The sequence below is a fragment of the Vombatus ursinus genome, unplaced genomic scaffold (assembly GCF_900497805.2).
Source record: "Vombatus ursinus unplaced genomic scaffold, bare-nosed wombat genome assembly UNPS02014786.1, whole genome shotgun sequence".
Taxonomy (NCBI): domain Eukaryota; kingdom Metazoa; phylum Chordata; class Mammalia; order Diprotodontia; family Vombatidae; genus Vombatus; species Vombatus ursinus.
In genome coordinates, this window is record NW_020954564.1 from 4,563,160 (window position 1) to 4,588,002 (window position 24,843).

General features: G+C 40.6%; 1 protein-coding gene across 2 annotated transcripts in view; it reads right to left on the reverse strand.

Moving 5' to 3' along the window:
* Window positions 1–24,843, reverse strand: part of LOC114047046 (astrotactin-2) — a 1,078,351-nt gene that overhangs the window by 303,698 nt on the left and 749,810 nt on the right. For both annotated transcript variants that reach the window (XM_027867720.1, XM_027867721.1), the window contains one exon: window positions 255–520. In XM_027867720.1, coding sequence (XP_027723521.1) covers window positions 255–520 — 266 coding nt within the window. The remainder of the gene's footprint in view (window positions 1–254; window positions 521–24,843) is intronic.

The window sequence follows — 24,843 nt, forward strand, 5'->3', positions numbered from 1 at the left end:
TATGGGAAGAGGTGTAGCAAGAAAGATCAATAATTGATGTTGTGGTGGGTTCCTAAGTAGAAGCTAACTTTGTCTTGGGGCAAGAGCTAAGGAATAAAAATGCAGAGGAATATATGTAACAGGTCCAAATGGTAACGTGTGTGTATGTGTGTGTGTGTGTGTGTGTGTGTGTGTACACATACCTGTCTGTGTAAAGATGGGGGTAGGGAAACCCAGAATGTGACTGTGAATTTCTAGGTCTTGGGTGCACTCACCTCCTTGGTGCCATTATCCTGGATCAGGGTGTAGAGAGGAACTACTCGGTTGATCTCCAGTAGCACAGGTGTGGGGCTTAGCTGTTCCTTGCCAGGTCGCCGGCACAGGTGGCAGGTGGACGGGCAGCGGCCTTTCTCCTCGCAGCGGATCTCTACTCCTGAGATCAGCTGGTCGTCTGAGAGCATTTGAGCTGTCAAGAGGCCTGAGAGGTAGGTGATGAATGGCATGGATTTAAGCTCCTTCTTGTTGCCTAGCTCTGTTGTTTCTGGTGAGGAGGAAGGAAAGAAAAAGGGTTGGGTTGAGGGGAAGAGGGGGAAAGATAGAGAAATAGGGAAGGGAGAATTAAAACAACACAGTACATAAATCTCAGGCTAATTAGGTATCAGATTCTACAGGCCAGAGGCCAACCTGCCTCCATCCATCTGTTTATGATCTATAGAAGGATGAAACTCTGCAACATGGGGCCCAAAGCACTTGCTCTGGAATCAGAGAACTTGGGTCCAAATCCTACCTCTGGTGCTTGCTATTCATGTAACTTTGGGCAAGTCACTTAACATCCTTGGGTCTCAGTTTCTGCAAAATGAAGAAGCTGGACCAGGTAACCTCTGAGACCCCTCTGGTTCTACATCTATTATACCACACACTGCTGACCTGGGATTACTATCTTGGGTAGGGTTTGGAGAGGTGAAACAAAATGGCAGATCTTTGTTCATGCCTGCATTGGCACCTTCAGTCATGCTGCCCTCAAGCAGAAATGCTCTTTTGCACTCCTGCCCACATAGGCCTTGCAAACTTTAAAGTGATATATTAATGTGAAATATGATAATGATAATAATTATTATTATTATTATTATACTTATTGTTGTTGTTATTATTACCCCTGCTTCTAGACCAAGCTCAAGTTCCATCTCATCCATGAAGCCTTTCCTAGATGCTCCATCCCTGAAGAAGCATATTAGCAACTCTCCATCATGAGAAGACTAGATGGCTGCTTGTCAGGAAAGCTGTAGATGACATTCATGATTTACATGGGGGTTGGACTAGGTGACTCTAGATCACTTCCCACATGAGGTTTCTATAATTTTCGTAAATTAATCTCATTAGTCTTTCTTTCCTTAGAACTCTTGTGATCCTTCCAATCAACCAAAAAAAAAAAAAACCAGATTTGGAAGAGCCCTCAGAAGTCATCTAGCCCTACTGAGTCAGGGAACTGCATTCTGCATCTTCTCTATCACCCTCAATCCTGGCTACATAATAGGAACTTAATAAATACTTGATGAACTTAAAGGCTTATATGTCATAGATGACTCAAGAGATCTTTATTATCGAGCCTCTTTTAAAACACATGCTCAGGATAAGAATGCAGGTCTTCTGTCTGTAGCAGATGATGCTAGCACCAGTAAGTCACAGGTTTATTAGGTTGTCTTTTCATTCCTCCCCATAAGCAATGACAAAGCAGTTGTCACTCTCTGACCTCTTGCTCCTTGGGACTAGTGGTACAAATTTGTAGAATGGGCTGCAGTCATAGGATCCTGGGATTTAGAAAGGGCTGAAACCTGAAAGATGATCCAATCAAGCTTTCTCTCTCCCTCTGTCTTTCCCTCTTCTTCTCCCTTCCCCTCTTCTTCTCTATCTTAACAAAAGAAAAAAACTGAGGTTCAAAGACAATAAGTTACTTGTCCAAAGTAACAGAAGTAAAAAGCAGCAGATCCAAGACTAGAACTCGGATCTTTTGACTCCAAATTCACGAATGATACCATGCTGTCTCTTTCTACTGTGGACTACTTGATGTATTTTCAAAGAGATCTTCAGAAGATTTTGGAAGCAACTATTTCAAAAAGCATCCAAGATACTCCAATTTGGGATCCTAGCTTTTCTGGTAGGACTTTGTCCTAACATCATAAGTTGAGACATTAGAGATCATTAAGTTCAACTCTGTCATTTTGCAGATGGGGAAACTGAGGCTCTGAGCAGTTAAGTGATTTGCCCAGAGTCAGGTAGTAAGTGGCAGAGTCAGAATTTGAATTCAGGTCCTTTGATGGCAAATCTAGTACTTTCCACCTCCTATAATACCACACAGCTTCTCCTATAAGATTCAGAAAGCTGCCAAGCCTTCACCAAGACCCTTCCTGTGTATCTTGGGTTTCTCCTACCTAGCTCATTTGTTCATTCATTCACTCATTCAACAATAATTGAGCATCTACAAGGCATTATGGATACAAAAAGCAAACAAACAAACAAATTCTTGTCTTAGAGGAGTTTGCACTCTAAAGGGAAGATTTACTATGAACTCTGAAAAGTACATGTGTTTACTTTACATATGTTTTGTATTTACTTTTCTGGGCACATGTTTTGTTCCTCCAGTAAAATATAAGCTACTCAAAGGAAGAGTTTGAGGTTTTTTTGTGTGGGTTTTTTTTTTTTGGCTCTGAACATACTTTACATTTACTTTTTTATGTACATGGTGGGAGGCAATTAAACAGCCACTAAAATCAAGAAGTAACACCTGAAATCAACCTTGAAGAGATTTAGGAATTCCAAGATTCAGAAGGAAAGAGTGAAGTCTAGGTATAGACCTTAATAACATCATAGAGGTGTGAGATGGTTGTATGTCTCATACAGGGTGCCCCAAGAAGGCCAATTTGGGTAAGTCACAAGAAAAATCTTTGCCTTGTCAAGGTTACCTCAAATAATCCTGCAATGAATGAAGAGGACAGATGGTCTAGAGTTGGAAGAGGCTGCTGTGACCACTTAATTCAGTCCCTTCATTTTAAAACTAAAAATGCCAAGGGCCAGAGAGTTGAAATATAAAGTGACAAACAAGGCTGGTGAGTAGTAAAGAAGCCTGGCCTAACAGAAAGAACATTGGGCTGGGCATTTGGGAGAATTGGGTTGTAGTATCAACTCTGCTATAACTAGGCGACCTTCTGCAAATGTCTTTCCCTTTCTGGGTATCAGCTTCCTCATCTCTAAATAAACAGAGAAAGAAAGAAAAAGAGGTACAAACTGATGATCTCTATGGTTCATTCTAGGTGGCACAGTGGGTAGAGTGCCAGGCCTGGAATCAGAAAGACCTGAGTTCAAATCTGGCCTCAGACACTTACTAGCAACCCTATATCCCTTGGCAAGTCACTTAACCACTCTCTGCCTCAATTTTCTTAACTATAAAATGGTGATACTAATGTAAAGGACTTAGCATGGTGCCTGGCACATAGTAAGGCACTTAATAAAGGTTTTTTCCCTTTCTTACTTCTTTTTATCCTTCCTCTAGGTAGTTGATCCCTTCTGATCAACCATCAAATCTCTCTAACAGACTAGATGACCTTGATGAGTCCTTCCCATAATAAATCCTACGATTCTATTGCCCATTGTCCCTATGGAGAAAGGCAGGGAATCCTCTTGATCCTAGTCATGCTATTCCCAACCCACATTCCTGTGGTTCCCCAGTCCAAGGATAGGAGGGGTCATCAAATGTTGTAAAGTGGAAAAACCAACAACAACAACAACTCCGAGGAGCCCTGGAGATGTGTCATATCTAACTGAACATCTGTCAAACATTTGTACCAGTGGGGACTTTCCAGAAAACATTTCCCTACAGGAAACAAGCCTATTCCACCCATCTGGGCCATCCTAGGTAAGGCAGACTCACTCAACCTGTCAGAAATCCTGGGTGCTTTGTAGGTAAAGCATAGGCTTGCCAAGGACACCCTTCCTTTCAACCCTCCCGCCTATGGCACAGGCAGTTCAAAATAATGTTTGGGGCCAAAAGCCCCTTCTCATCCTTTAGAGTCTATGAATCTCCCATCAGTGGCCTGGGGCTCTTAGACCCAGGTTAGAGAAGAAGGAATTGCTGCTTCATGCCCACAGCCTGTAGCAACATGCAGCAGATCTGGCAACATACTCTCCAATTAGAAATACAAATAAACACAGTATTCATTCATTATTCTCTGGGCCCCTGCGGGCCCAGGATGGGGGCTCCACCTTCTCTGTCTGGCTGTCAGCAAATGCTTATGTGCACTGGATCAAAGACTCCAGAGGAAGACCGAGTGGATTCCAACTAACCAATCTTTCAGTGGGATTAAAGTAGGGTAGTTACTAAGATAAACAAAACAAGACTGAGAAGGAGGCATCTCAGCAGCTGGGGAGACAGCCATGTATACAGACATGCAAAAAGAAATTTGGAACTGGTTACCAGAGAGATTAGGCTCTTGAAAGGTGGCTCCAAGCAATTTCAAGCCTTGCAAAAGAACTCTGGAAAAAAGAGCTGAGCTTGGCTGCTCAAGAGCAGAAAAGCAGGAGGGGAACCATAAGCATATTAGGACTGGAAGGGGCCTTAACAGAATAGACCGTAGAATGTCAGAGGTGGAAGGGAACTTTAGCACACAGAATGTTGAAATATGAATCATTAAACAGAATGTCAAAGCTAAAAGAGACCATCAGAACACAGAATATTATAGCCAGAAGGGACTATAGTATACAGAATGTTAAAACACAGAAGATAGACTGTTAAATCTAGATCACAGAATGATGGATTATAAAATGTTAAAGCTGGAAAGTATCTTAAAGATACCTAGTCTAATCTCCTAATTTTGTAGATTTGCAATAAAGAAGTACACAGAAAGGAAGTGACTCATTTAAGGCCACACTGTTGGTTACTTATCTGGGCCAAGAACCCAGGTCTCCAGATGCAAAGTTAAGTTCCAGAGGCAGGCCAGTAATTGCCTCTACAGGATAGTGACTGACTTCAAGAAATTTATGGTTTCTTTATATAAATATATAGATACAAATACTTTAAAGAAGTATAAATACTTGCTGAGTGCCTAATACATGCTGAGCTCCATGTACTCATTGCAAGAGACAAAGAAGGGTAAGGTCTTCACACTGTCCAAGTCTTTGTCCTTAATAATATAATTGGTGAGTGAGAGGTTAATGTATATGTATCAACAACAAACATGCCAAGAGAATATATAATTAAAATTTATATTTTCTGCTACTGTTCAGAGGACATCAGTGTCAGTATATAATTATTATTTCACTTGATCCTCACAACAGTCCTTGGAGGTAAGGTGCTATTATTATCCCTTATATAGGGATAGGCAGAAAAACTGATACAAACAGAAATAATGTGACTTATCTAGGATCATATAGCTAGTAAGAATTTGAGATTGGATTTGAATTCAAGTCTTCCTGACTCCAGACCTGGTATTCTCTCCACTGGTTGGGTTGGGGGGGAGGGGGGAATCACCTGGTGGTAAGCAACTTGAGATAGAAAATGTTTTGTTTGGTCTTTGTAGGCTCAATGCCATGCACATTCTAGATATTTGATTTGAACTGAATTTGAATTGAACTGAATTAAAATCCTACTTTAGCTAGGCTTGTCTTCAAATGAGACACGGTCAGTTGGTTTGTTTCTTCTTGAAGACTTTCCCATTTGGTAGGAACAACCAGATGTTCTACCCCATTGCCATAGTCTTCAAGAACACATAGTCACCTCTTCCCCAAAATAAAACATAAGAGAAAGAGCTCAATGGAAAAATACCAGCAATGACCTGGAGCAAAGACACCTCCAGAGCACTGGGGTTAATGGGGGTTGGGTGAGTTCTACTAAGGCATTCTTCCTACTAGAAAGCTGTGTAGAGAAATATTCCAGACTCACATGGTGAGAATTGGAAATCAGCCATCATATTTTTTTTTCCTCTTGGGGAAGCTGCCCTTTTTAAAATCAACCAGGGCCCACTAAAGTAACAGAACGAAATGGGGGTCTGACAAAAAAGAAATTTGGAGGGTGAAACTGCTGTTCCTCCCATTCCAAACTCCTATGATCAGACCAAACAGTTTCTTGCTTGTCTTACTGTATTCCAGTAATGAAAAACTAAGCAGAAAAACTTTTCATTCTATACCTTGGAATACCTTGGAGTACTACCCCCACCATGCCCTTTGAAAGAGGCATATAAATTAAACCTGGAAGGAATGTGACTTAACAAAGTGGTCCATTCTTTGAAGGAACTGATTCTCTTCCATTCTCCACCCCCCTCAAAAATGTACCCATTGAGTTAAAATACAACCCTTCACTTTGCAACAAAAATAGGCCATAGATCTTTGCTGGTCAGCCGCTTTCCAATAAATCCTCTACATCCACCATCCATCACCCCAACAAGTGGGAGAGATAATCCACCTGCTTGGGGGCAGGAGTTAAGCCCAGGGCTACTAAGCTGATCTCAGAAAGGCTGCATAGAGCACACAGCTGGTGAACAGAGCTCAAGGCCTGGCTTTGCCAAGAAGCCACTCTGACAAGAGAATGGGGGTATGACAGGGTTCTTCACAGCAGGCAATAGAGAAACCAATGGAAAAGCTTGGAATTATGCCCACCTCCACCACCCTTACCCCTTGAAGATGGGGCAGAAGTTGAGGGGAAAAGGATATAAAACAGAATGGTGATTTCTGAATGTTGTAAACAATACTGAGGAGCAAAATCTCTAGTGAACTCCAATGGCACAAAAATTATGAACCACATATTCTAATATCTGATTGTATATTATTTTCTACTATTCTCTTAGAGTTCCAAATGTTAACCTGGGAGCCACAGGTCCTTACAACAGTAGTAGCTTATTTGTCTATTTGTAACAGGCATGGAGGTATGCTCAGATTTGCCTTTCCCAAAGGAAAATACAAAGCATGTGCAGAGATATTCCCTTTCTGGTTCCACTCAACCATGTGGAACACAGAGATCCTATTTCTGGCCATATGTGACTTAGGACCTTATACTGTTTGATGACGAAGAGTCTTCTAAATTGGCAGCTGAACAAGAAGAATTGATGACTCAGGGGTTTGCAAAGGGAAATGAAGAATTCTCTAGGTGGCTGTGGATAAAGACCTTAGCGACCATACAAAAGAGATGAGCTGTATCTCCTTTCTCCCTCTTCCTTCTGGCTGTGGAAAAGCGAAGACTGCTTTGAGCTTTGGACAGAACTGGGTGGGGAAAGGAGTGGCTTCCCTGTATCCCCACCCAGATACCATGCATCCTTGAGGACAGTGTCACCTCTCTCACTTTGTGTTTGTTCTTTCCTGATCTTAGGCAAATGAGTATCCCAAGATAGAATTGTCCAGGAAGAAACCTTGTGAATTTTGAAAGGTCTAGAGGTCTGCATCTACACTGATGGTAGCAGAATACACGGAAGCAGTAGAGGCTGGTGGTAGTATAATGCCTTCATCAGCAGCACAAAGATATACCCAATATAGGTGAATAAAGAAAGACAATCATCCAATGATAGTAAAATCTTCAGGGAATGTAACCCTTCACAGTGGAGAGAAGTGCCAGCTGTAGACTCAAGAATGACATGGAAGCTTAGAGACTTGCAGAGATTTATACCTATGGAGAACTTCGTGAGGACTCTAAAAAGGAAGAAAGGACTTTCGCCACCCGAATTACGACTTACCCCTTTGCCACCTATGTTTTCTATATGTATGCCAAACTACCATTGTACTCCAAGTTTGAGCCCACTCTCTTCTTTAATGTGTATCTGTGGGAAATTGAACTCAAGGGTTTAATTAGGTGGGGGGAAGTTTTGTCCTTGCTGTTTCTCCTTACCTTTTCTAAAAGCTAACTGAGGCCACTGGCTGATTATTGATAGGAAGAACAGTGGGGTCTCAGAAATTACCCGTTAGAAGAATACTACCTCAGGGTTACCCCTAAAGCCCTGAGCAAGAATAGTTGTTACCCCTCTTGTGACCCAACATTTGAGTATAATTGGAAAGTGGTGGATCATAGTTTCATAGATCTAGAGATGGCAGGAAAGTATTAACCAAAGTGGGTGCTACCTATACAACTTTACAGCTTACATATTGATTTCCACACAACAATCCTATAAGCATAGGCCTGCAAGAGTTATGGGAGTGTATGGTAGCACACTCCAGGGTGTGTATACCCTAGCATCCCCAGCCCAAGCTTTGTGCACTCCTATTCCTGCAAGGTGGGTGGCTAGGTTGTACGGTGGATAGAGCACTAGGCCTGAAGTCAAGAAGATTCACCTTCCTGAGTTCAAATCCAGCCTCAGACACTCACTAGCTGTGTGACCCTGCACAAGTCACTAAACTCTGTCTGCCTCAGTATCTTCATCTGCAAAATGAGCTGGAGAAGGAAATAGCAAACTACTCCAGTATCTTTGCCAAGAAAACCCCAAATAGGGTCACAAAGAGTTGGACATGACTGAAACAACTGAACAACAATAATACAACATGCTTGTGATTTAAGTTGCATTAGTCTTAATATTCTGCATTTTACAAATTATTAGATTGAGGTTCATGGAGTAGAAATAGCTTACCCAAAGACATGCAGCTAGTAAGTGATAGAACCTTACTGACTCCAAATCAATATTCTTTCCATTGCACCAAAGGGATCATATAAATTATGTGCCTCTTTCTCCCAACAGTAGCAATATAACCCTAAAAATCAGCACACACTCTTTGTTAATTGATGCCAGTTGGTATAGATAAGAACTTAGTTGAGTGATTGTCAATAAGCACAATTTGCTACTCTACTTTCAATCTGGATATCACAACAATCAGGTACCTTGTGGGAGTTGATGAGAGGAGGCTCTGGATGCCACTCATGTCCCTGTACATTCCTGTTCCTCCGCTGCCTCCAACTCATACCTACTATACTGTGCTTTCAGAGTGACAACAAAGAGAAAGAAGGCCTCATATTAAATACATTTTTAAGTAAGGGGAAAAAAAGGCAATTTTTATATTAGCCTTCTGTTTGCCCTTCAGTTGTAAAGGCTATTTAGGTTTGTGTACATCTGTATGACTTGACTAGATCTGGTACCACCTGTTGTTGGCTGAGCTAAAGCAAAAGACTTGAGAAATTCACAAAAGACTTTTGACATCTAAATAGTTTTTCATTTACTACTAGATACTAATGACAGATAATCATACTCTTAAGTGAAAGAATTAGCTTACTTAATTGAAGGACAAACAGAAGGCTATTGTCAATTCACTAATTGTGTTTGCCCCCTTTTAGACATTGATGCAAGGACAGTAGAAGGAATGGCTGAAAACAAGAGTATCTTTAGCTGAGTAAAATGTGCAGCTGTTGTAACTCTTTTCTTCACACATCCCTTCTTTCTCTTAGCCCAGCTTCCAAAGGGGATCATGTCTGGTTTCAAGTCCAATTCAATTCTGAAGACACTACAACCCATTTATTTGAGTCTGGGCAACTCAAAAACTTTCTTTTTTCCCCCCTCCCAGATTCCCACTGGGTAATATCTGTTGCCACAAATGCTCAACTGAAATGACAATTTCTTATTGGTAAAAGGCCAGTGCTTTCCTGTAGGAGGTGATGGTATCTTTTTCCTCAACCAGAAAACAAAGCAAAGGAATCAGATCCGGGGCCAAGCCAGCTCAGTTGTTTGCTAAATATTCGGTAACAGATCAAGGCACTGACTTGCTGGTTAGCCGGGTTCACTTATGCAATAAACTAAAACTCTGAGCATTTTAAGACCCCATAGGGACAAATGGATGGCTCAAATTAGAAATGTTAAAGGAAGGAGAAAGAGGTGAGATTTTGTATTATAAATAATTGTCTTTATTACAGCTACGCCCCACAGGAATTGCTGAACTGAGATGATTTCTTAGACGGTATTATTAATGTTTGCCTTTGGAAGAGTGTTATTGCTTTGGGTCTGAGTCAGCATCCCATGGCAGTTGTCCTCAATGATGGGGAATGTTGCCCACTTGAACATCAAAGAGGTCCCATCGGTGAGCAGGCTTGAGTCCACCCTCTTACAGTTGGAGTCCAGAAGTTCATCCCATACTTAAAACACTGCCTTCATTATGTTATTTCCCCGTCTTCAGGCTTATGGTGGCTCCTTAATTGTCTGCCATAGTGTGTTAAGATTACAAAAGACCTAGTATAGAGTCCTAGCTCTGCCACTCACCAGCTGAACGAGCTGAAGCAAGTCAATTCCCTCCTTGGAATCTCAGTTGTTTCATGTATAAAATGGGAATAAGAGAATCAATCTTGTCCCACTCCCCCCAGAGAAGTCCTATGAGGATTAAGTTAAATAAATTATGTACAAATTCTTCATCAGTTATAAAGTGCTATTCAAACACAAGGTATTTATAGTGATGGTGAAAACTTTAATAATAATTATTAGCATATTCTTTATTCCTATTGTATCTTTTTATCATTGGAGGAAGCTGAAGGGAATAATCAAGAACCTCATTTCAACTTTAACTAAAACTCAACTCTCAATAGTACCTATGGTGTCTGGGGGTCACATGAAAGGATGTCAAGAATCATATTACTAGAAAGAACCTTACAAAGGTTGTCTAATCCCTTCATCTTATGGATGGGGAAACTGAGACTCAGAGAAGTTAATTGACTTGTCTGAAGTGATGCAGCTAGAATAGAACTCCAAAACCCATTGCATATACTATTACACCTGTCTCCCCTATTGTATCTAAAGTAATACAAGGAAGGGTGGCCCAGGAAAGGGCCCTCTTGAGGAATGTTACCAGGAGACAACATCTACCTGGTCTTAAAAGATTTTGTTTGAAGCCATTTTGTACATTGAGTACAAAACTTACTGGGTTCAGGGGCAGTTAGGTGGTGCAGTGGATAGAGCATTGGCCCTGGATTCAGGAGGACCTGAGTTCAAATCCAGCCTCAGACACATAACACTTACTAGCTGTGTGACCCTGGGCAAGTCACTTAACCCCACTGCCTCACCAAATTAAAAAAAAAAACAAACAACTCACTGGGTTCAGCATGCTGCCATCACAAGGAGAAGTAGAGATGAGGGGGAATTAGGACCAACAGTGAAGGAGAACTTAAGGAGCCACAGAATTGTGGTATGGGGAAAGACCTCTAATATTGTAGTATCTACCTTCGACCCTCCCACAAGTAGAATCCTTCCTCTGTATACACAGATCTTGTCCTGACACTCTTTTACTCGAAAGTCTTCATGGGATCCACATTGCCTCCCAAGTTAAGTTCAATATCCTCTTAATGTCCTCCTACCTCTCAAATACCCTTGTAATCTGCCATTACCAAATCATTCTGGTCTTACTTCATAAAGCTCCCTCCTATGTACACTACACTGTTGTCTAGCTGAACTTTTTTTTGCTCTCCAAATAGATCATGTTCTTTTAAGCCAACTTACCTTTGCTTACTTTTTTCTCCCTTGAGTGAAATGTCCTCTAACCTCCTTGTCACTTATCAAATCCTTAGCCATCCTTTAAAGTACAACTCAGATATCATCTCCATAAAACATTCCCTGATCTTTCTAGTTGGTATCGACCTTTCCTCTCAGATTTCATAAAATGTTTTGTACCTCTTTAATGCACAATCATGTAATGTTGCCTACCATAATTCTGCTTTGTATCTTAGCCTCTTGATGACTTATACACCATGACAGCAGATTATCTTGTCCAAATTTTGTATTAATGTCTGGCATGTAGCATAGTGTTCTTTGCACACAGTGGGAAGATTATAAATGTCTGCTTAATGAATGGTTTGTCATGATCATAGGGAAAAACAGAGTCAAAATGGAAAGTGGGACAAAAGCATAGGAGGATTCATAGGACTATTGGGCAGGTGGGGAACTCCTGTCATGAAATTGTTATCTGTGTCCCTATCCTATCCCCCCCATAAAAGACTATCGCATTCTCATGATCCTTTCAACAAATCTGTCAAGTCGGTACTCTAAGTATTCACACTCTTGTTTTATAGATGAGGAAGCCAAGGCCTACAGAGGTTAAATAACTTGCCCATTGTCAAACAGCTGGTAAAGGCTGAAGAGGGTATTTCAACCCAGGTCTCTCCTGACTTTAAGCTCAGCATTCTTTCCACTGGACTATACTACCTCCTGAGGGTAGGGTATTACATATCTTTGATATTTATACTCACATGCAATGCTCACCCCTACCCCTGCCTCCAAGTTTAGCACAGTCCCTAGAACATAGTGAGAGAATTTGCTCTATCAAAGCTACTCTGCAACTTAAAGTCTTAAAGACTTGCCTAGAGATCACCGAAAGGTTGAGATAACTTCCTAGGATCATATAACCAGTATATATTAGAGGCAAAACTTGAATCTGGACCTTCTTGACTCTAAGGCTGGCTCTCTAACAACTACCCCACACTGCTTCTCTAAATACAGTGCTGTATATTTTGAGCAAATATTTGTTGAATAAAATTACCACGTTCCACTAGAAAAACTAGCTGTATGACCTTAAGTAGATCATTTTCCCTCTCTTAGGCCTCATTTTCCTCCTCTATACAATGAGTTGATTGGTCTACAGTGATTCTCAAGGGGTGGTAGAAGATTCTGGGGGGTCTGCAAGGCCCACAAGGTCAAAACTATTCTCAAAATAGTAGTAAGCCATTTGAATTTCTAATATATAAAATATGAATAGAAATAAATCACATAAGGCAAAGCCCTTTGGTGTCCTTGATAATTTTTAAGAATGTAAAGGGGTCCTGAGATGAAAAAGTTTGAGAACTATAGGTCTATGTGATGTGAAAGCTACCTTTGGAATATGAGAGCTAAAGGGGCCTCAGAAGCCATCGGGTCCAACTCTCTCATTTAACAGAGGAGGAAATTGAAGCCCTAAGAGATTTAATGACTTGTCCAAGGTTACCCTCTAGTAAGTAACAGAGCTGGGATCCCAAGCCAGATCTTCCAACTCTCAATCCAGGACTCTTTCCACTCCCCTGTGAAGCCTCTTATAGACAAATTCATGATCTCCAAGGTGCTTTAGGGCTAGCTATAAAGTCCTCGGAGTTAGGAAATTATTCTCCCATATTTAGGCAGGTCTCCTCTAAAACATTTTAGTCAAAAGGTGTTTCTACTCAATTCTTAAAGATCCATAGCACCCCTTTGCAACCCTCTCTGGTATTAGAATCCATACTGGCACAGTGCTGGAAGTGTAGGGTTTTAAGGTGAGAAGGGATCTGAAGGGTAGTCTAGCCCGGTCCCCTCATTTTACATAGAAAGAAACTAAGGCTCAGGGAGGAACAGAAACTTACCTAGTGTAATGGTGGAGCTGGGAACAGAACCCTAATCTCCTGACTCTCAATACTCTTTCATGAAACTTGAACTCACCCCTCCTCGTCCAAAGGCATTTTCTAAAACCTTCTATAAAGACAGTTAAGACCTGGAGGCATATCCTACCCTGTGGTGGGGGGGGTAGTTTTTAACTGTGAGGTGAAAGAAGAGTGACCTGGGCTCCTGGATATCTACCTAGTAACAATGCCTGCTGAGTATTAATTTGAGTGGTTTTGTAGAGGTTTTCTCAGCCTGAAGTGGATGCTATATCCTGTGAAAACTAGGTAAAATGGCAGATAACCAATCCCAACACAGAGATATACCATTGGGGATATAACATCCCAGGTTGGGGCAGGCACCAAGGGAGAGTGGATGTCTGGTTCTACTGGGGTATGATGGAGAGAAGGCAGTCGGTGATCAGCTGCTGCCCTCTAGTGCCTTTTCAAGGTGATGGCTCTTGGGAAAAGTTTGTCTTTGCTCTTAACCAGTGGGATCTTTTTGAGGGACCCTGCAACAGGGCAAAACAGCAGTTGAAACAAAGTACAGGTAGTATTGTCTGAGCAGGCTAAAGAGAGCTTGACAGTTCTAAGGTTGAAAGGAATCTACAGCATCAATCATGAAATGATAGGAAACCTTTACGTTAGGATTGTGGAGATAGTGGGTAGGGAACTAGACTTGGAGTTACAAAGACCTAAGCTCAAATCTTGACATTTTTGTCTAGTTATTTTCATTCCTGTCTGACTCTTCATAACCCTATTTGGGTTTTTCTTGGCAGAAATCCTGGAGTGATTTGCCATTTCCTTCTGTAGCTCATTTTTCAAATGAGGAAACTGAGACAAACAGAGTGAAGTGACTTGCCCAGGGTCATGCAGCTAGTAAGTGTCTGAGGCCAGATTTGAACTCAAAAAGATGATGCTTCCTGCTTTAGAATTTTAATAACTGAGAATCTGGGCAATCTGTGCCTCAGTTTTCTCATCTGTAAAATGAGGGGATTGGAACCAATGGTCCTTAGGGTCCCTTCCAACTCAAAATCTATGATCCTTTATCATTGACTCAGATGGATTATAAGACGTGGATTGTGGTCAAGGCTCTGCCACTTATTACTCTTGGGATACCAACAACTCAATCACTTCATTCATTAAAAATAATGAATGAAAAGGAGGCAGCAGAATGCACTGATTCTGGAACTACCAGACTAGGGTTCAAAGTTTAACTCTGCCATTTATTATCTCCAAGCTTTTGAGAAAAATCAGCTCACTTCCTTCTGTCTCAGTTTCCTCATCTGCTCTCTGAGGTCCCTTCCACCTTTAACATTCTATGGCCTTTGAGGTTGGCCAGTCAACAGGTATTTATTAAGCACTTACTTTGTACTAGACACTGTGCAAAGTACTGGGAATAAAAAGTAAAGCAAACACACATACATGCACACAAGTCCTCAAGGAGATTACATTCTAATGGGAGATAATATGTTTAAATAATTATGAACATATTAGACATTGAGAGAAAGACAAAGCATTTATTAAATGCTTACTATATTGAACTACATATTGCATAAATGGAAATCAATCTCAGAGGAAAGCTGGGGAGAGGGAAAGAAGAATAAGGAAAGGCCTCCTTCAGAAGGTAGAATTTGACTTCAGTCTTGAAGAAATCCAGGGAATGAATCTAAGAAGTAAGGAGGAAATATTAGGCACTAGAGAATAAAAAGAAAGAAAGAATCCTTATTCTCAAGGACTCTATTAGGGGAAACTAACTAATGAACTAACTCTATGTGTATGTGTGTGTATAGACATACATATATACATATATACATACATACACATATGCATATTATATACCTATATTGTATGTCATGTGTGTGCACATGTATATGTATACACATATATGTGTGTGTACACACACATACACACACACAAAAATAAATATAAGGTAATAGAAGGGGACACCAGCAGTTGGGAAGCTAGATTTTGCCTTAAACCTTTTCCTTTCTCACTCACTCCATCTTCCACCTCTCACTAAGATCTGGCTCCCTCCCAATGACACAGCCTCCCTAGCCACCCTTTTACAGCACTGGTTATGCTATTATCCATTCACCTGGACTCACTGGTCCTGGTTAAAGAGCAAGATTGCTCCCTGTTTTCCATAGACAGTTTAGGCTCTCCCTCTACCACTATCACTCAGTAACCTCTCCTGCTTTGAGATTCATACTTATCACCCAATCAAAATTTGGGAGCTGTTGTCTACTGACCTCCAGAACACTCTCTTCCCCCTTCATTCTTCAATGAATTCAGGGCCTGGCTCACAAGATTTTTCTCCTCTCCAACTCCTAACTTCATGCTAGGGAATTTCAAAGTATACATTGATATTCCCTCACATACTCAAACTTCCCAATTCTTCATTTTATTTATTTCCTATGACCTACTCTTCCACCCCACCAGAGCTACAAACAGAGATGGTCATACCTGTGTTCTTGCCACCACACACAAATGTTCCACTTCCATGTTCATAAACCTAAAATTCCTTTATCTCATCACAATCTGTTGTCATTCCACCTCTTTTTCTGCCCTGTAACTCCAAACTCTATTCTACATCCTCATTATGACTTCCAGTCTCTTGACATCTTTGCCTTTCCCAGGCCATCAGGCCTTTACTGGCTATACTCTCTTTCCTTCCTCTGGTAAACCAATTCAACTCTACACTGGCCTCTTTTCTCTTTTATACCCCTTTTTCATATCACCAATCTTGCTCAACCAAGGCTGAGCCTTGGATCAATCCCCCCATCTGTTGTCCTCACTCACACTCATGTACTACTGAACAAAGCTAGAAAAAGTCACAAAACCATACTCACTGTGTCCACTACAAGTTTTCCTCCATAATCTTAACTGGGCCCTCGTTTCAGAAAAGCAATCCTTTAAACACTTCCATAATTAATTCATTATCCCACTTATCACAATATCTTTTCCAAACTTTTTCCTGCCTCCTCAGGCCACCTACACCTCCCCTCCACTTACTGTCTCAACTGAGAACCTTTCCTCATATTTCATTGAAAAAAAGAATGAGGCCATTCTCTGGGAACTCCCTGTTCTCACCCGTGCCTCATCTCACATCACTCACACGCCTTCTCCCACCCTTTCTTCATTCACCTCTGCTTCACATAAGGAGGCAGCCCTTCTCTTTACCAAGGCAAATCTTTCTACATCTACAAGGGATCTCATTCCAAGAGATTGCACTTTTTATCATCTCTTCTCTCCCATTAATATTCAACCACTCCTTATCTACTGGCTGCTTCCCTACTGCCTACAAACATGTCCATATCTTCCCCTATCCACACAAAACCCTCCCTTGATCTTTACATCCCTGCCATGCAACACTGACTTCAGATGAATTCTGGCCTCATACATTTATGAGCTGTATGACCCAGGGTAAGTCACTCAAGCTCATTATGCTTCAGTTCCTTCATCTATAAAATGGGTATAAGTTGAGCACCTCCTTCTGAGGGTTGTTGTGATGATAAAATAAGATATTTGTAAAGTGCTTTGTAAATCCTCATGGGAATACATCATCATCGTCGTCATCATTACATATGAGGAAAATTAGATTTGGAGAGGTTAAGTCATTTAACCAAAGTCACACAAGTAGCTACAAAGAATCTAAAAATGGGAAGAGCCCAGAGTAGAAGTTATCTAGTCTAGGCCTGTCATTTCACAAATGAAGAAATTTAGATTCAGAGAAGAAAAATGAACTTGGGGATCACACATATTTACACATATTTGAATCAGTATCCTTGGATGCCCAGGCCTGTACTAGTACTACAATACCTTGCTAACTATGTCTCCTTAATCTCCAGCCCCTGTTCCAGCCCTGATGCCCTCCCCAACCCTAGATCTTATTCCTAGAATGGAAATGAGGTTTCTACCATAGAATTATACCACATTCTCCTTCTTTACTCTTGTCTCATGTGAAGAAGTGGTCTTTCTCTTTGCTAAGACAAATCTCTCAACACAAGTAGTCCCACTCAATCCCATCTTTTCCAGCAGACTGACCCTTCTATTATCTCCACTCTCTCATTAATTTTCAATCTCTCCCAATAGACTGACTGCTTCTCTACTTTCTACAAGCATGCCCATGTCACCCCTCTCCTAAAAAATATTCTCACTCGGTTCCTCTATCCCAACTATCATCCTATATCTCTTCTCCTTTTGGTGGGTAAAATCCTTGGGAAACATGTCTCAGGAAGCACAATAGATGCCTCTCCCCAAACCCTCCTACTTCCTAACATTTCTATTACTGTTGAGGACACCACCATTCTCCCTGTCACCCAAGCCTGCAACCTAACCATCACCTGTGACTTCTCACTCTCACACCCCATATCCAATCAATTGCCAAGTCCTGTTGTTTCTACTCATACGTGCCTCCGTCTCTCCTTTGCCAATACTATCACCCTGGTGCAGGTTTTCATTACCTCACACTTGGACTATTGCAATAGCCTGCTGGCTGGTGTCCCTGCCTCCAATATCTCCCCATGCCACTCCCCACTCCACTTAACTCTCAATTTGATCTTCTTAAAATGCAAGTCTGACCATAGTACCCTTTTATTCAATAAATTCCAGCTGGTTCCCTATTACCACTAAGATAAAATATAAAATCCTCTTGGGCTTTCACAACCTCAACTCTTCCTACCTTTCCAATGTTGACATATTCACTATCCTCCACATACTCAATAATTATTGTTCTTCCTTGAACACAACACTATATCTCCCATCTCTATGTGTTTTTATTGACCACATGCCGTTCCTGGAATATTCTTCTTCCTCATCTCCCTTCCTGACTTCCCTGGATTCCTTCAAGTCCTAGCTTTAAAAAAAAAAAAAGAAAAAGGCCAACCTTTTGCAAAAAAGACTTTCCTGGGCCTCTTTAATTTTAATGCTTTCCCTATAACATTACCCCCCAATTTATGTGTATAAATTTGTTTTTACATAGTTGTTTGCATGTTGTCTCCCCCATGAAACTGTGAGCTTCTTGAGTAGGGACTGTCTTTTGCCTTTCTTTATATCCCCAACACTTAGTACTATCCCTGGAACTTGGTAGGTATTTATTAAATACCAGTTGACTGACTATCAGGAAAGGCTTCATGTAGAATGTGGTATTTAATGTATAGCCTATATCACATTGTGTGCCGTCTTGGGGAGGGGGGTGGGAAGGAAGGGGGAGAAAAATTTTAAACTGAAAAGCATATGGAAGTGATTATTCATAAATCAAAATAAATTTTAAAAAAAAAAGAATGTGGTATTTATACTGCACCCTAAAGGAAGAGAGGGATTTTGTGAGTCAGAGATAAGGAAATAGGACTGCCAAGTTTTGGTTACTGGTTGGGTACATAGATTGAGAGAGTAAAGGATAATACTAAGATTTCAAACCTGTGATAATGGTGCCCTTGAAAGAAATACGGAAGTTTGAATAGGAGTTGGTTTGATAGGAAAGATAATGGTTTTTGGTTTGGACTTGTTGAGTTTGAGATGTCAATATGATTTCCAGCTTGAAACACATAACAGGGAGTTGGTAATGTAAGACTGAAGCTCAAAGGAGAGATCGGGGCTGGAGATATAGGTATGTGAGTTATCTTCACAGAGGTAATATTTGAACCCTTGGGTAGAAAGAGAGAAGATGGTTTAGTACCCAGGCATGGGAAAACTCTTAAGGGGAATGATATAGATAATTAGACAAGAAAGGAAACTGAGAAGAACTAGGCAGACAAGTAAGAAGAGAAGCAGAGTGTTGTTGCTCAATCATACCCAACTCTGTGACCCTGTTAGGGGTTTTCTTGGCAGAGACACTAGAGTGGTTTGCCATTTACTTCTTCAGCTCATTTTACAGATGCGGAAACTGAGGCAAACAGGGTTAAGTGACTTGCCCAGGGTCACAAATTAGTAAGTATCTGAGGCCAGATTTGAACTCAGAAAGATGAGTCTTTCTGACTCCTGGCATGGTGCGCTATCCACTGTGCTATCTAGCTGCCCAAAGCAAAGAGTAGTGTCATGAAATCCCAGAGAAGAAAGAATATCTAGTAGGAGAAAGTGGTCAACTGTTTCAAATGCAGCAAAAGTCAAAAAGGAAGACAACTGAGAAAAGACCACCAGATTATGTCCCTTACACATCCAAATACATGATTCTATGATCTTAGAGTCATGGTGTCATAGGATATTAAAACTGGAAGATTCCTTAGAGATAATAGTCTCATAGGATTTAGATCTATAAAGAATCTTAAAGATCATTTTGTCTAACCCCCTCAATTTTTCTCTGGGTAAACAGAGCTATAGAAGGAAAGTTACTTGCCTAAGTTCACAGAACCAGCTGGAAGAAAAGCTGGAATTCAAAGCCAGAGCCTCTAGCCTCCTTGTTCTACAGATGAAGCCCAATGATAGGAAATGGTTTTTCTAAGGCAATACAGTTAGGAAGGGACAGGGTCAGAATTAGAACCTAGGTATCTTGACTTTTCTCACCATGTCCATTCTGTGTTTTCACGTTGATTAATTAACCCTAACTTTTATATTACCATATTCCTACTGAGAGTCCAACAAGATGAAATGGATAAAGATCTGTTCTTGGAGTCAGAAACTCCCACCTCTGACACACACTGACTATGTGACCCTGGGCAAGTCACATCTCAATGCCCCAGGCAACTAGGTAAATCTACAAGTCTTAAAGCAGATGCTGATCTATATTGGCAGAGAAAATTTTCTCACTGGGAGTACTCGAAACAGATGAAATCATAAACTCAGTCTTGAGAAGATTCTTCCTGAAGAGATATCATAACAAACAAAAATAGATTATAGAGCACTAGAGCAGCACTATTTAAGGTGGAAATGGGTTACATATTTTCTAGATAATATTTCATTTTCATAATGTATATTTAGACACCTTAGAGACCTAGGTCTGTAGTTAGTATATTGGAAATGGCAGTGGTGGGGGTGGAGAACAATGTTCATGAGTGAGTAGAAATTCTCTGGGATCATAGGATTTAGAACTAGAAGTCTCCTTAGAAATCATGGAGTTTAAACCTCTATTTTACAGATGAGGCAAGGTTAAGTGATTTGACCAAAGATTATAGACATAATAAGCAGCGAGGCTAGGGATCTGATCCCAGAACTTCCAATAAAAAACACAGAGACCTTTCCAGTATATTATAGTGATCATCAAGGCCTCTTTGAGCTCTACCATTCTATAATCTGGTCACAAGATTATAGAATTAGATCACAGATCTTAAAGTCAGAGATCACATTCTCCTGCAAGCTAAGCACCCCCTGGTTATTTAATTGATCCTCATGAGCTTTGTTATCCAGTCCCTCCCTCCCCCACTCCTGCCTGCTCCCAACTCCAATATTGGACATTGTCTGGATGTATTCCTGTTTGTCCACATAATTGATGACAACTTGACCTGAAAACAGTACTCCAGATGTTGCCTGATTAGGGTGGGTGACAGCAAGACTTTAGCCTTCCCCATTTAGGACACTACATCCCTATTAATGTTGCCTATGGTAACATCAGCTTTTTTATGCTTCCATGTCCCATTGTTAACTTATGTTAAGCTTGCAGTCCACCAAAACCCCAGATCATCCTATGTGATCTTTATTCTAGCCCTGTATCCCCCATCCAGTACTTATGAGGCTCATTTTTTTACCCTGATTATAGAATTTTTTATCCATAGCTATATACCAGCTCATCATTTTAAGCTGTGGAAATATTTTTTTCAATTCTGCCTCTATCATCAGGTTTTCTATTGTCTGCATGTGTATTATTTGCATCAATATTATAAGAAATCCTTTGTCCAAACCTTGATTACTTTTCCATCAAGTACCGTGCTTAGCACCTGTGTCCTCAGTCTGTGATACAGTCCTTTGCAATTGCCAATACAGTGTACTGAAAAAATTCCTTCAGTATACCTTTCTCATTCTTCAACAAGACTATCAATTTTACTTGGGAGTTAGACTTGGGGGGTCAATAAGACTTGAATTTGAATTCTGCCTCTGACATTTATCACCTGGGTGATTATAGGGAAGTCACTTTCAGAATCTCAGTTTGCTCGTCTATGAAATGGAGACAATAAATCTGGCAGTACTTACATTGTGGAGCTCTTTGTTGTGAGGCTTAGATGAAATAATGTATGTCAAGCACTTTGAAATTTTGAAAGAGCACTAGAAATGCTAGGTGGGTGGCACACTGGAGAAAGCACTGGACTGGGAGTCAGGAAGATTTGAGTTCAAATCTGGCCTCAGATCCTTACTAGTTTGTGATCCTAGGTAAGTCACCTAACCTTGGTCTGCCCTGGTTTCTAGAAACTAGAGATAATAATAACAACTAACTCCTAGGTTGCTGCAAGAATAAAATGGGATAATATTTGCAAAGCACCTTATAAACCTTAAGATGTTACACCACTGCTAGTGATTAATCATTACACTAGCTATTAAGTTCTATCACCACCAAAGTACCTAGTATTAGGCTTGGCTTACAATAATTTAACTGCTCTAGCTTTTTGGCTGTCTACACTGAATTAAAGTAGTCTAAACTGTCTCTGGACAGTTGTAACAAAAATCTTTGGCATGAGATAAACTCACAGAGACCACAGAACTTCAGAACATAGAACACTCAATGTCGGAACTGAAAGGGACTTTAGATCATAGGATGCTAGAAAATAGAACATAAAATGTCAAAGCTGAGAGGCATCTTAGAGATCTTCTAGTCCAACCTCTTCACTTTACAGATGGAAAAAATGGAGTCCAGAGAGGTTTAAACAAGTCCTAACTGCCATCTTAGTATTCATATACAGCTTTTAAAGTGTGATGGCAGCTTTTAAAATAATAGGGCCAGAGTATCTCAGTCACATTATATGTCAGGAGATTATTAAAGTGCCCTCCCCACCTTTTTTATTCTCTCTCAATAGCTTCCTCTGGACAGAAGTACTTCTTTATGAGGCTTAAGATCCTGAAGAGGGTCCATTTTAAATGCCATCTGTTTCCCACAAAAAGTGAACAATACTCACAGGCTTGTGGGTAAGCTCAGGCCTTAGAATATAGTCAGCTGTTCCAATCACATGGGAGGGTGGGAGGCAAGTCCTTCATTTCTGCTTTGCAGGGCATACTTGACAATGTATGTAAACCAATGGCCATACTCAGCAAGATACACCTTTGTGACCTTGGGTCTATTATCATCCCTCTCTAGAGTTCCATTTCTTCCCTATGGTATATGAAAAAGAATGTTGGACTTGGACCAGTGGGCCTGGGTTAGAGTCCTAACTCATCTGCTTTATTACCTGAATGGCCACATGGAAGTCACTGAACCTCTCAGGACCTCATTTTCTTCATCTGTCAAATGAGAACATTGGACTAGAGATAACCTTTACAATCCCATCCAGCTCTAAATCTATTATCCTATGATGAGTAAAATGAAGAGGGTTGGATTAAACTATTTCTAAGGTCCCTTCCAGATCTAAGTATTTTATATAAATTCAGGGTAGAAGGGAAAAGGACAGCTAGTCTTTGTCTTTGGATCATAGGATGTACAATTAGAAATTACCTTAGAGATAATCTAGTCCAACCCCCAAAGAAGGGAAGTGATTAACCTAAGGGTTATATACTTGGCAAGTAACAAAATTGGTATTTGAACCCAAGTCTTCTAATTCCAAATCCAGAGCTCATTCTATTCCATTAAACCTCACTCCACTATACTTCATTATACTACCCAGCTTTTCTTGGTTAGAACCTCATTATACCACTGGAGTAGGTGAATTTTTTACCTGCCACCCTTTGCCAATACAACACATTTAGCTGTGCCATCACTATCAACTTAGTCCAACTTTTCTTACTGGCCCCTTCCTACCTGTCTTATCCTGTAGCTATACCCACAACCCATCAAGGACGTGGCTGTACCAACTAACTAAATTAAAACAAACTGAAAACAAAATTTCAATACTTTAAAAAATAATTTTAAAAAATACCAGGGCAATTTTTCAAGCCTATAAGAAAATATTCAAATGGCATCATATGGATGAGATCAAGGTTGAAGGAAGTAGAAAAAAAGATGAATTGTCTTCATCTTTACAAATATCTATCTCCATAGCCCTTGAAAAGAAATTGGGTGGCTGGATTTACTCTTGGGTGATGAATTCTGTCCTTAGCTATGATTTGTATGAAACAGCATTTTAGACCTCCATTTTGTAACTCGCATGCTAGGTAAATAACTTATAGGATATACTTTGACTTTTTGTTCTGCAAAAATAGAGAGGAAAAAAAAGAGGAGGGGCCCTGAGATAAGTGGGGAATGGTGGGATGCAGTATATGATAGGAGGAATGGCGGACATTCTGAGATAGTATAATAAAATCATAAAGATAATCCAAACCAATCCAGTAAACATTTATTAGGTTCTACTATGTATAAGGACCGTGTTTGGCACTAAGGATACAAGGGTGAAATAAAACCAGTCTCTATTCTTAAGGAGTTTATGGTCAGAGAAGTTAAACTATTAAGAGAAAGGAGGAAGAGAAAGTTAAATTATCATGAGGCCAGAGAAGGTGAGGAGCCAGGCCCAGAGACAGTAGGGAAATGTAGGACCAGCTCTCCCAGTGGAAGGGGGTGGGATGGGAGCAGAGAAGGATCCAGGGAAGATGGGGATACAATCAATTTTTATCCTTCTTTATTCTCCAGAGTCTATTTACAAAACATACTCTCTTTCTCCATCCCAGGCCTGAAATAGTCACAGGAGAAGAGATAAGAATCCTGTGAAAAACTAGCCCCCAAGTCTTTCTATATCCTAACCCCTAGACCCAAAAGAAGTAAACTTAGCTTGAATGGGGGATAGGATGAATGAGGGGATTAAAACTTATTTCTGTTCAGATAAAGTTATCAGGTGGGAAGGAGCCTGGAGTTTCTGATGTATACAAGCTTCTCAAAATGAAGGGTACTGAGGATGTGATGTGAAGTCTAGGAGTTGGCTTACAAGTAATGTGAATAGAAAGAATATCTATGTAACTCTGGGTCACTGAAAAGTGAAGATGAGTGAGTGAGTGATAAAGTGATAGCCTTACAGAAATCAATAGCCACTGTGATGTTTTATTCAAGGACTACCCTAACTCTGAAAGAACTATGATTTTCTCTTGGAATTTGTTTTCAATCAAAAGCAAATAGTTATGTAATGCATCTTAATTTCACAGAATTTCAGGACTGCAGGAGTGAGTGAGTGTGTGTGTGTGTGTGTGTGTGTGTGTGTGACAGAGACTGACAGCCAGAGGCAGAACCAGAGGGAGAGAAGAGAGGGAGATGGAAAGGAAGGGGAATGAAGGGAAGGAGGAAGGAGGAAGAGAGGAGAGAAAAAAAAGCAAAAAAAGGAAGGGAGAGGGGGGAGAGATGGTCAGGTACAAAAAAGAGAGGAATGACATAAAGGAAAAGGAGAGGGAGATAGGGAGAGGGGGAGGGGTGTGTGTGTGTGTGTGAGAGAGAGAGAAAGAGAGAGAGAGAGAGAGAGAGAGAGAGAGAGAGAGAGAGAGAGAGA